The following is a 13,051-nucleotide window of genomic DNA, read 5'->3' on the forward strand; positions in this document are numbered from 1 at the left end:
TAAGATAGAGAGAAGTTATTGTGAGGAGGGAGACAAATAATGCTGAGGCATAATTCCAAGTGATATTGCTAATTTGAGACTGGAACATGAGCAGGATTGTAATCGGGGGCACCTGTTCTCTATGTGAAAGTGTTGCTGTTTATAGCAAGGCTTTAGCTCACTGCTGAAATGCTGCAGGCTTACCCAGCAGTGGGAAGAGGAGGCTTTCATGGGAATGATGGTGAAAGAACTCCTAGAAGTTCCCTATGAGGTACACCTCATGTGAGCACTTTAGGACATTATAATATATTAAAGGCACGATGTAAATGAAAGTTTTTGTTGCAGTTACAGCGAATCGTTGGGGAAAGCAAGGTGCTGGAGTCTGCTGAAGCAAATTCTCCCAAGCCTTCCCCTTCCATTTAAATATACGTCTCAGTTGCTGCAGGATCTAATCTTCCACAAGTGCTTTGTAGTTAAAAGGGGCAAAGGAAGCTTTGGGTGAGGACATATTCGGAATTTACACCCAGTATTTACAGGGGGTCCCCAGGAGTGTGTTGGTAATTACAGGGGGTCCCCAGGATTGTGTTGGTAATTACAGGGGGTCCCCAGCAGTGTGTCAGTAATTACAGGGGATCCCAGGAGTGTGTCAGTAATTACAGGGGGTCCCCAGGAGTGTGTCAGTAATTACAGGGGATCCCCAGCAGTGTGTCAGTAATTACAGGGGATCCCAGGAGTGTGTCAGTAATTACAGGGGATCCCCAGGATTGTGTTGGTAATTACAGGGGATCCCCAGCAGTGTGTCAGTAATTACAGGGGATCCCCAGCAGTGTGTCAGTAATTACAGGGGGTCCCCAGGAGTGTGTCAGTAATTACAGGGGATCCCCAGCAGTGTGTCAGTAATTACAGGGGATCCCAGGAGTGTGTCAGTAATTACAGCGGGTCCCCAGGAGTGTGTCAGTAATTACAGCGGGTCCCCAGGAGTGTGTCAGTAATTACAGCGGGTCCCCAGGAGTGTGTCAGTAATTACAGGGGATCCCCAGCAGTGTGTCAGTAATTACAGGGGATCCCAGGAGTGTGTCAGTAATTACAGGGGATCCCCAGGATTGTGTTGGTAATTACAGGGGATCCCCAGCAGTGTGTCAGTAATTACAGGGGATCCCCAGCAGTGTGTCAGTAATTACAGGGGATCCCAGGAGTGTGTCAGTAATTACAGGGGTCCCCGGGAGTGTGTTGGTAATTACAGGGGATCCCCAGCAGTGTGTCAGTAATTACAGGGGATCCCAGGAGTGTGTCAGTAATTACAGGGGATCCCCAGGATTGTGTTGGTAATTACTGGGGATCCCAGGAGTGTGTCAGTAATTACTGGGGATCCCAGGAGTGTGTCAGTAATTACTGGGGATCCCAGGAGTGTGTCAGTAATTACTGGGGATCCCAGGAGTGTGTCAGTAATTACAGGGGATCCCCAGGAGTGTGTCAGTAATTACAGGGGATCCCCAGGAGTGTGTCAGTAATTACAGGGGATCCCCAGGAGTGTGTCAGTAATTACAGGGGATCCCCAGGATTGTGTTGGTAATTACAGGGGGTCCCCGGGAGTGCGTCAGTAATTACAGGGGATCCCCAGCAGTGTGTCAGTAATTACAGGGGATCCCAGGAGTGTTTCATTAATTACAGGGGATCCCCAGGAGTGTGTCAATAATTATAGGGGGTCTCCAGGAGTGTGTCAGTAATTACAGGGGATCCCCGGGAGCGTGTCAGTAATTACAGGGGGTTTCCGGGAGTGTATTGGTATTTACAAGGGGTCCCCAGGAGTGTGTCAATAATCATAGGCGATCCCCAGGAGTGTGTCAGTAATTACAGGGCATCCCCGGGAGCGTGTCAGTAATTACAGGGGGTCTCCGGGAGTGTGTTGGTAATTACAAGGGGTCCCCGGAAGTGTGTCAATAATCATAGGGGGTCCCCGGGAGTGTGTCAGTAATTACAGGGGATTGCCAGGAGTATGTCTGTAATTATAGGGGTCCTCAGAAGTGTGTCAGTAATTACAGGGTTTCCCTGGGAGTGTTTCAGTAATTTTAGGGGGTCCCCGGGACTGTGTCAGTAATTACAGGGGATCCCCAGGAGTGTGTCAGTAATTACAGGGGATCCCCAGGATTGTGTCAGTAATTACAGGGCATCCCCGGGAGTGTGTCAGTAATTACAGGGGGTTTCCGGGAGTGTGTCGGTATTTACAAGGGGTCCCCAAGAGTGTGTCAGTAATTACAGGGGATCCCCAGCAGTGTGTCAATAATCATAGGGGATCCCCAGGAGTGTGTCAGTAATTACAGGGCATCCCCGGGAGTGTGTCAGTAATTACAGGGGATCCCCAGCAGTGTGTCAGTAATTACAGGGGATCCCAGGAGTGTGTCAGTAATTACAGGGGATCCCCAGGAGTGTGTCAATAATTACAGGGGGTCTCCGGGAGTGTGTCAGTAATTACAGGGCATCCCCGGGAGTGTGTCAGTAATTACAGGGGGTTTCCGGGAGTGTGTCGGTATTTACAAGGGGTCCCCAAGAGTGTGTCAGTAATTACAGGGGATTGCCAGCAGTATGTCTGTAATTATAGGGGGTCCTCAGAAGTGTGTCAGTAATTACAGGGTTTCCCTGGGAGTGTTTCAGTAATTTTAGGGGGTCCCCGGGACTGTGTCAGTAATTACAGGGTTTCTCCAGGAGTGTTTCAGTAATTACAGGGGGTCCCTGAGACTGTGTCAGTAAATACAGGGGCTCCCCAGGAGTGTGTCAGTATTTACAGTGGGTCCCCGGGAGTGTGTCAGTAATTACAGGGGATCCCCGGGACTGTGTCAGTATTTACAGGGGATCCCTGGGACTGTGTCAGTATTTACAGGGGATCCCTGGGACTGTCAGTATTTACAGGGGATCCCTGGGACTGTGTCAGTATTTACAGGGGATCTCCGGGAGTGTCAGTATTTACAGGAGGGTCCCTTGAGGGGCTCAAGACCTACTCCTGTTCCTCATCTGTAACAACCATTCACAGCAACGAGAGTCCTCGAATACATCATTAGTGTAACAATGTGATGTCATCAGTATCAGGGTGTGAAGTCATCAGTATCAGGGTGTGATGTCTTCAGTGTTGGGGTGTGACATCATCAGTGTCAGGGTGAATGGTTGGCGTACCACCAGGCATTCCCAGACTCATCCTGAGCTGACACTAAGCCTAGCTCTTTATGTTTCTCTTCACAGTGATGAATGGGAACAGTCAATCGTCGACTGCAATCAGAGGAGCTCCATCCACCCCCAACGGGGTCAGCAATGGTCCCATCACCTCAGCCACCGCATCTCTCACCAATCAGCAGTTGCCTTCCACCTGTGGAACCAGACAACTCTGCAAACTGAAGCGCTTCTTGAGCACACTGCAGCAGTTCGCCAATGATATATCCCCAGAGATCGGCGAGCGTGTGAGGAGCTTGGTTTTGGGATTGGTGGTAGGTAGTTCCCCGGTCTATTTGAATGATCCTCTGCAGATCTTCAGCTAATTGGGCCCTTCCTTAATTCTCTGAGGGCAGCAGTGACACAGACCCAGTGATAACTGGAATACTGGAATCAGTTCCTGCTTTACTCATGATTTATTGAAACTGAAGAATTATTCCAGGCAGCTTGTACAGGTCTGCATTGTGGAACTGGTTCCGTAATGTCATTTAGGGAAGGAAACCTGCAGCACTTCTCAGTCTGGGCCTATATGTGACTCCAGTCTCACAATAATATGATTGATTCTTAACAGGCCTCTAGTTAAGCTTTGCAAGCCACCCAGTTATACTAAACTGCTACTGGTTCAAGAAGTTGACAAATGATCTTGACCCCTCCACTATCTCGAAATTATCAGACTGCTTATCTGATGTCCAGTACTGGATGAGCAGAAATTTCCTCCAACTCAATATTGGGAAGACTGAAGCCATTGTCTTTGGCCCCTCTACAAGCTCCCTTTCCTAGTTACCAACTCCATCTCTCTTCCTGGAAATTGTCTGAGGTGGAACCAGACTGTTTGCAACTTTGATGTTGTATTTGACCCTGAGATGAGCTTCCAAACACATACCAGTGCCATCGCTAAGACTGTCTATTTCCATCTGCATAGCATTGCCTTATTCCGCCCCGCTTCATCTACAGAAATCCTTGTCCTTGCTTTCGTTATCTCTGGGCTTAACTATTCCAATGCCGGCCTCCCATCTCCTACCCTCCATAAATTGGAGGTCATCCAAAACTCTCTGCTGGCCATGTCCTTACTCATACCAAGTCCCATTCGCCCATCACCCCTGTGTTCGCTGGCCTACATAGGCTCCCGGTTAAACAACACATCGATTTTAAAATTCTCATCCTTATTTTCAAATCTCTCCATGGACTCACCCCTTCCTATCTCTCTAACCTCCTTCAGCCACACAACCCTCCAAGATCACAGTGCTCCTCCATTTCTGGCCTCTTGATTTTCATCCTATAGCTGCCTTGTCATTTTGTTTCTCAGTGCCTGGCTATGTTTGGTATCTTCACATGTTAGAATGATTGTGCGTTGTTGGTGTAGTGCATCAGTGTGCGGCCGCTTTTGGTGATCTGGGCTGATCACGTTATTTTTGTGTGTTGCAGAATTCCACTCGGACCATTGAGGAGTTTCATTCAAAGCTGCAGGAGGCAACCAACTTCCCCCTGAGACCTTTCGTCATTCCTTTCCTGAAGGTAGGAGCAGCATTACTCAGAAAGCTGCCTCACTGTATCCTCTTTCCTAGGTAAGGCGCTGGTCTCAAAGTATGATCTTTGTAAAGGAATTCTAGTCTTGGGAGCATCAGAATTCTGAGTTCAAGCTGACGAGTATAAGTCATAAAGGTGAAGTTTAGATTTATACTGAATCCCTGCTTTCTCCTTCTCTAGCACTCACTTTCTCTTCTCCTCACCCCACCCTCGCTTTCTCCTCCCCCTACCTGACCCCTACTTTAAGATAAGAAATAGGAGCTGGACTAGGCCATTTAGCTCTTCAAGACTGCTCCGCCATTCAATAAGATCATGGCTGATCTACCTCACCTCCATTTTCCTGCACTATCCCCATATCCTCTAGTTCCCTTAGTACCAAAACAGCAATCGACCTCTCTTGAACATACTCAATGACTGAGCATCCACAGATCTTTTGAGTCAAGAATTTCAAGCTTTTCCCACTCTCTCCTGTCCCCCACTTTCTCTCTCCCAGTCTCCCGCTTTCTCAATCCCAGACACCAGCTCTCTCTCTCCCGGTCCCTCCGCTCTCTCTCTCCCTGTCCCCCGTTGTCTCTCTCTCAGTGCCCTGCTGCCTGTCTCCTGTCTCCCGCTTCCCACTCTGTATTCATGGTTGAGCTGAATATTGCACGGCATCTGATTCCCGTGTGGTAATGCATTAAAATTCCAGTGTCTGCCTGCATTTATTTTTATTTTATTTTTATTTTATTTAGAGATACAGCACTGAAACAGGCCCTTCAGCCCACCGAGTCTGTGCCGACCATCAACCACCCATTTATACTAATCCTACACTAATTCCATATTCCTACCACATCCCCACCTGCCCCTATATTTTCCCTACCACCTACCTATACTAGGGGCAATTTACAATGGCCAATTAACCTATCAACCTGCAAGTCTTTGGCATGTGGGAGGAAACCGGAGCACCCGGAGGAAACCCACGCAGACACAGGGAGAACTTGCATACTCCGCACAGGCAGTACCCAGAATTGAACCCGGGTCGCTGGAGCTGTGAGGCTGCGGTGCTAACCACTGCGCCACTGTGCCGTCCATTTCCTGTCATATCTTACAATTATAAATTCCTGTTCATTTCTAGATGGAAACTGCCTTTGCAAATCTACCATCCCATAATTAGGTACTCTGCCCAATGGTAGCGCTGCGGTGCCATCACTGATAGGAGGATATAACTACAACGTGACAAGTTTACATAGATAGGCTGAATATAGAAGGTTCAGAGGGGAAGTGAAAAAGCAAACAAGAGAAGCAAAGAGAGAGTATGAAAAGAGACTGGCAGTTAGCATTAAAAGAAATCCCAAATCCCTATTTATTTATATAAATAGTAAAAGGGTGGTAAAACGAGGAGTAGGGCCGATTAGGAATCAGAAAGGGGATTTACACATGGAGGCAGAGGGCATAGCTGAGGTATTAAATGAATACTTTGCATCTGTTTTTACCAAGGAAGAAGATGCAACACAAGCAATGTTGAAAGAGGAGGTAATTCAGACACTACAAGGGTTTAAAATTGATCAGGATTATCAGATTATTAGTAGCAGATAAGATGTCTTTATTTAAAGTGGATAAAGCACCAGGGCCGGATGAAATGCATCCAAGGATACTGAGGGAAGTGAGGGTAGAAATCGCAGAGGCACTGGCCATAATTTATCAGTCTTCCTTAAACTCTGGGGTGGTGCCAGAGGACTGGAGAATTGCAAACGTTAGAAGTGGTGAAGGCAGGAACCCTCACAACATTTAAGAAGTATTTGGAAGTATTTAGATGACCACTTGAAATGCCATAGCATACAGGACTACGGGCCAAGTGCAGGAATATGGGATTAGAATAGTTGGGTGCTGTATGGCCAGCACAGACACGATGGGCCGAAGGGCCTGTTTCTGTGCTGTATAACTCTATGACTTGTTCAAAAACGATAAGTTTAGCAATTACAGGCCAGTCAGTTTAACTTCAGTGGTGGGGAAACTTCTAGAAAAAAAATTCAGGACAAAATCAGTAGTCACATGGGCAAAAGTGAGTTAATTAAGGAAAGCCAGCGTGGATTTCTTAAGGGAAAATCATGTTTAACTAACTTGCTGGAGTTTTTTGAGGAGGTATCAAAGTGTTGATGAGGGCAATGCTGTTGATGTGGTGTACATGAACTTTCAAAAGGTGTTTGATACAGTGCCACACGACAGACTTGTGAGCAAACTTGTAGCTCATGAAATAAAAGGGATGTTAGCAACACGGATATGAAATTGGCTGAATGACAGGAAATAAAGAGTAGTGGTTAATGGATGTTTTTCGGGCTGGAGGAAGGTTTGTAGTGGAGTTCCCCAGGGATCGGTGTTGGGACCCTTGCTTTTCCTGATGTATATTAATGACCTAGACCTTGGTGTACAGGGCACAATTTCAAAGTTTGCAGATGATACAAAACTTGAAAGCATTGTGAACTGTGAGGAGGATAGTGTCGAACTTCAAAAGGATACAGACAAGTTGGTGGAATGGACAGACGGGTGGCAGATGAAGTTCAATGCAGAGAAATGTGAAGTGATTCATTTTGGTAGGAAGAACATGGAAAGACAATATAAAATAAAGGATACAATTCTAAAAGGGGTGCAGGAGCAGAGGGACCTGGGTGTATATGTGCATAAGTCATTGAAGGTGGCAGGACAGGTTGAGAGAGCGGTTAATAAAGCATACAGTATCCTGGGCTTTATTAATAGGGGCATAGATTACAAGAGCAAGGAAGTTATGTTGAACTTAAGACACTAGTTCGGCTTCAGCTGGAGTACTCCATTCTGTTCTGCGCCCCGCACTTTAGGAAAGATGTGAGGGCATTGGAGGGAGTACAGAAAAGATTCATAAGAATGGTTCCAGGGATGAGGAATTTCAGTTATGAAGATAGATTGGAGAAGATGGGACTGTTTTCCTTGGAGAAGAGAAGGCTGAGAGGTGATTTGACAGAGGTATTCAAAATCATGAGGGGTCTGGACAGAGTAAACAGAGAGAAACTGTTCCCACTCGTGAAAGGATCGAGAACGAGAGGGCAAAGATTTAAAGTAATGGGTAAGAGAAGCAAAAGTGACATGAGGAAAAACTTTTTCACACAGCGAGTGGTTAAGGTCTGGAATGCGCTGCCTGAGAACGTGGTGGAGGCAGATTCAATTGAAGCATTCAAAAGGGAATTAGACAGTTATATGAAAAGGAAGACTGTGCAGGGTTATGGGGAGAAGGCAGGGGAATGGTACTGAGTGAATTACTCTTTCAGAGAGCCGGTGTAGACACGATGGGCCGAATAGCCTCCTTCTGCACTGTTACAATTCTGTGATAGTTTCTATTCAGAATGTTGGCTAGGGAGTTATGGTAGAAACCTGGAGGGCATGCACAAGTGTATGATTCACACCCTCAAGTGAGATTTTTCTGTGTAGGATAGTGGATGTGGAACATCACCTTCAGAGAAGGTTACTTGACACCTTGAAAAGAAACAGAATCAATATCTGTTGCAAAAATAGATTGAGGGTGAGTGAGCATTTAACGGCACGATTGGATAATTCAGGGCTTGTTGGCGAAGGAAAAGCTGGACATGGGTGGGTGGTGAGAAAGTCTTTGATGAGCTGGGACTGATGGGCCAAAATGGCTTTTTCTCACTCTGGACTTTGTTTTAATTCTGTTTAATTTCAGGCCAATCTACCACTGTTACAACGGGAACTTCTCTACTGTGCTGGGCTAGCAAAGCAAACACCAGCTCAGTACTTGGCCCAGCACGAACAGTTGCTTCTCGATGCCAATAGCACCTCGTCCATTGACTCCTCGGAAATCCTGCTGGAAGTGAATGAAAATGCTAAACGAAGGACCCCTGACAGGTGGGTGTGGCATCACCTAATTGAGGCCTTGACCATTCTCCAGCCACTGCACCTTCCATTCAGTCATCTCCTAGGGCAGAGCTGAAAGCTGGTGCTTGCAGACTGTCCAGCAGTATTACACTGTCACGCCATGTACGTTGTTAGCTGTACCTCTGCGTTTTTATAGGCCCATTGTGTAATGCCCTTTGTTGAGTTAGGTTCAATCACAGACATTCGGACACCTTGCAATTTAAGTAAATAGAAACTTGATTTCTGACAATACGCGATTAAACATTCAGCGAGATGACAGGACCAGGAGGAGGCCATTTGACTGCCCCTCCAGCCTGTTCCGCCTTTTAATTCAATTGTGAATGATCTGTACCTTAACTACTTCTACCGCTTTAGTTCAATATCCCGTAAAAACCCTCACCCAACAAAAATCTATCAACCCCAGTTTTGAAATTTAACCTGCACCCTCAACAGCTTTTTTGGAAAGAGAGTTCCCGTTTTCCACTACCCTTTGTGTGAAGAAGTGCTTCCTGAACTCATGCCTGGAATGTAGGCCATAGGAACAGGAGTAGGCCATTCAGTCCTTCGAGCCTGCTCTGCTATTCAGTAAGATCATGGCTGATCTGGTTGTGGTCTCAACTCCACTTTACTGTCTGCCCCCAATAACCCTTGACTCCCTTGTCTATCACAAATCTGTGTAACTCAGCCTTGAAAAAATTCAATGACACAGCCTCCACTGCTCTCTGGGGAAGCATATTCCACAGACTAACAACCCTCTGAGAGAAGAAATTTCTCCTCATCTCCAACTTTAAAAGGGAGACCTCATTCTTAAACTGTGTCCCCTAGTTCTAGTTTCCCCTGCAAGAGGAAACATCCACTCTATCAAGTCCCCTCAGAATCTTATATGTTTCAATAAGATCACCTCTCATTTTCTGTGAACTCCACTGGGTATAGGCCCAACCGCTTCAGCCTTTCTTCATAAGATAACCTCTTCATCCCCGGAATTAGTCGAGTGAACCTTCTCTGAACTGCTTCTAACGCAATTATATCCTTTTTCAAATAAGGAGACCAAAACTGTACACAGCACTCCAGATGTGGTCTCACCAAGGTCCTGTACAGCTGCAGTAAACCTTCCCTACTTTTATAATAACAAGAAATGCTGGAAATACTCAGCAGGTCTGGCAGCATCTGTGGAGCGAGAAGGAGAGTTAGCGTTTCAGATCAGTGACCCTTCTTCAGAGTATTTCCAGAATTTCTTGTTTTTATTTCAGATTTCCAGCATCTGCAGTATTTTGCTTTTATTTCCCTACTTTTGTACTCGATTCCCCTTGCAATAAACACCAACATTCCATTTGCCTTCCTAATCACTTGCTGTACCTGCATACTAACCTTTTGTGATCCATATACCAAGACACCCAGATCCCTCTGTACCGTAGAGTTCTGCAATCTATCTCTATTTAAATAATATACAGCTTTTCTATTCTTCCTGTCAAAGTGGACAAGTTCACATTCCATCTGCCAAATTTTTGCCCACTCACTTAACCTATTTAAATCCCTTTGTAGACGCTTCACATCCTCTTGACAACTTACTTTCCTTCCTATGTTGGTGTCATCAGCAAATTTAGTTACCGTACATTCGGTCCCTTCATCCAAGTCATTAATATAGATTGTAAATAATTGAGGCCCCAGCACTGATCCCTGTGGCAGTCCACTAGTAATGACTTGCCAACCCAAAAAAGACCCATTTATCCCGATTCTCTGTTTCCTGTTAGCTAACCAGTCATTTATCCGTGCTAATGTGTTAACCCTGACACCATGTGCTCTTATCTTGTGTAGTGTTACGACCAAGGCGGGAGGAGTGCGCTTTTAATTCTAGTCCCACGTCTCCACAGGTCACAACATATATTTACATTTTCCCACTTACTGATCCAGTCAACCATATACTCTATTTTTCCCAGAATAAAACACACCAACCGGGTTTCTTTAAAAAAACAACATTATCAGTTTATTATTAAATGCATCTTAACCAATAATGAAGTAAAACATACAGACATGAATTGAAATATTAAAGCCCCTTATTTATCTTAGCCCCTCACACACACATGCATACCCCGGTTAACCGGAAAAAATAAAAGGCATTTTTGTTTATAGCACTGTTACGAAGCAAACAAAAAAAACCACTTAGGTGGCATACTTGTCCTTGGTTTTGGTTTGGCATCCCAAATGCGTATAGACGGCTGTCACTGAGATCTTCCTAGAACTGTTCTTTCCAGGCGATGTTGAAGATCAGTTTAGGTAGGCTTTCCAAGAAATGCAGCTAAAGAGGCTTCAGATAGGTCTTACAGCAGAAATGTGACAACAAGGTTTCAGTTCCCACACACTTGATATGCAGGGTTTCTTCAAATACAGTTGGAACTAGGAAACTGACACACTGGAAATGCAAGATTTCTTTTCAAGGGAGGGAGATGAGCTGGGTCTTCCTTGGCAGGCAAAAAACAACTGTTTGTCACAATTCAAAGTGAAACTAAAAACATTCCAGAGGTCAAGCCTACTGAACTCTATAAATCTTGGCCTGTCACTTCTTTGTAAACATCTCCCAAATCAAAAACAACCCCTGCTGGGTGATTATCCACAGACTTCCAGTTAGACTTGTTTACAAGCCAAGTCCAGGAACCTTCTGGTGACTTAAAAAAAAAACACAATGTTCAGCATCTCTTCAAGATTCCAGATGAATCAATGTCCCTAATTCAACTATAAGTCCTTAAGACATATTGTACAAAAAAAAAGAAGCATTCTTGTAACACCTCCACCCTTGGAGAAATGAGAAGCTATTTTTAAATGCGTTTCATTACCAAATGTAAAAAACAGAAGATGAAACATTTTAAAATACATTTTCGCACTCATCCCCATTCACTCTTTCCCTGTAGTTAATACAATTTTGCTTTGTACCATCTTCACACTCATATTAACTCCATAAAAAGTTAGATCACGATAAAGCATCTGCAATAACATTATTTTTGCCAGCAATGTGGATATTCTTTAAGTGATAGTGCTGTAATAGTAAACTCCATTGGAACAGCCTGGCATTCTGGTATTTAAATTTTTCCACAAAGTTTTATCACCAAATCAGTCGGCTGCAGCCTTCCAGACAGAGCCCCGCAGTTGGTCCAAGTGGTCCTTCCAAGTGTCACTGTCGACAAGCACATCATCAAGGTAAACCACACAATTAGGAATAAAAGCAAAATACTGCAGATGCTGGAAATCTGAAATAAAAGCTGGAAATACTCAGCAGGTCTAGTAGCATCTTTGGAGAGTGAAGCAGAGTTAATGTTTCAGGTCAGTGACCCTTCATCAGAACTGGCAAATGTCAGAAATGTAATAGGTTTTAAGCAAATAAAGCGGGGGTGGGGCAAGAGATAACAAAGGACAAGGTGTTGACAGGATAGAGGGTCACAGAGAATAACTGACCAGAAAGTCATGGAGCAAAGACAAACAGTATGTTAATAGTGTGCTGAAAGAGAGGGTGCAGAGGAGATTCACCAGGATGTTGCCTGGGCTGGAGCATTTCAGCTATCAAGAGAGACTGAAAAGGCTGGGGTTGTTTTCCTTCAAGCAGAGAAGGCTGAGGGGAGACATGATTGAGGTATACAAAATTATGAGGGGCATTGATAGATTAGATAGGAAGAAACTTTTTCCCTTAGTGGAGGGGTCACTAATCAGGGGGCATAGATTTAAGGTAAGGTGCAGGAGGTTTAGAGGGGATTTGAGGAAAAAAAATTTCACCCAGAGGGTGTTTGGAATCTGGAACACACTGCCTGAAGAGGTGGTAGAGGCAGGAACACTCACAACATTTAAGAAGTATTTAGATGAGCACTTGAAACGCCATAGCAGACAAGGCTGCAGGCCAAGTGGTGAAAAATGGGATTAGAATAGTTAGGTGCTTGATGGCCGGCACAGACACAATGGGTCGAAGGGCCTGTTTCTGTGCTGTATAACTCTATGACAAAGCGTTAGTGCAGAGAGGATGTTAATAGACAGAAAAATGAATAGGCCTGGCCCAAAGCACAAAGAACAGTAGGTAGGCACATGGTAAAAAAATGAATGATGAAACAAACTAAAATAAAGTAAACAAATAAAAATACATTATAAAAAAGAAAAAAATAACTCAAAATAAAAAGGGGGGCCCGTCATGCTCTGGAAATTATTGAACTCAATGTTCAGTCCAGTAGGCTGTAGTGTGCCTAATCAGTAAATGAGATGCTGTTCCTCGAGCTTGTGTTGATGTTCACTGGAACACTGCAGCAATCCCAGGACGGAGATGTGAGCATGAGAGCAGGGGAGTGTGTTGAAATGGCAAGCAACCAGAAGCTCGGGGTCATGCTTTCAGACTGAGTGGAGGTGTTCCGCAAAGCAGTCACCCAATCTGCGTTTTGTCTCCCCAGTGTAGAAGAGACCACATTGTGAGCAGCGAATACAGTATACT

At 45.0% G+C, this 13,051-nt stretch overlaps 1 protein-coding gene across 24 annotated transcripts in view; it reads left to right on the forward strand.

The window, feature by feature from the left end:
* Window positions 1–13,051, forward strand: part of cbfa2t3 (CBFA2/RUNX1 partner transcriptional co-repressor 3) — a 194,863-nt gene that overhangs the window by 91,267 nt on the left and 90,545 nt on the right. For 17 of the 24 annotated variants that reach the window (XM_068048969.1, XM_068048964.1, XM_068048966.1 and 14 more), the window contains 3 exons: window positions 3,214–3,455; window positions 4,606–4,695; window positions 8,399–8,580. In XM_068048969.1, coding sequence (XP_067905070.1) covers window positions 3,214–3,455; window positions 4,606–4,695; window positions 8,399–8,580 — 514 coding nt within the window. The remainder of the gene's footprint in view (window positions 1–3,213; window positions 3,456–4,605; window positions 4,696–8,398; window positions 8,581–13,051) is intronic. The other 7 variants (XM_068048981.1, XM_068048986.1, XM_068048987.1 and 4 more) reach the window with 1 other exon arrangement.

Source organism: Heterodontus francisci, chromosome 17 (genome assembly GCF_036365525.1).
Source record: "Heterodontus francisci isolate sHetFra1 chromosome 17, sHetFra1.hap1, whole genome shotgun sequence".
NCBI classification, from domain to species: Eukaryota; Metazoa; Chordata; class Chondrichthyes; order Heterodontiformes; family Heterodontidae; genus Heterodontus; species Heterodontus francisci.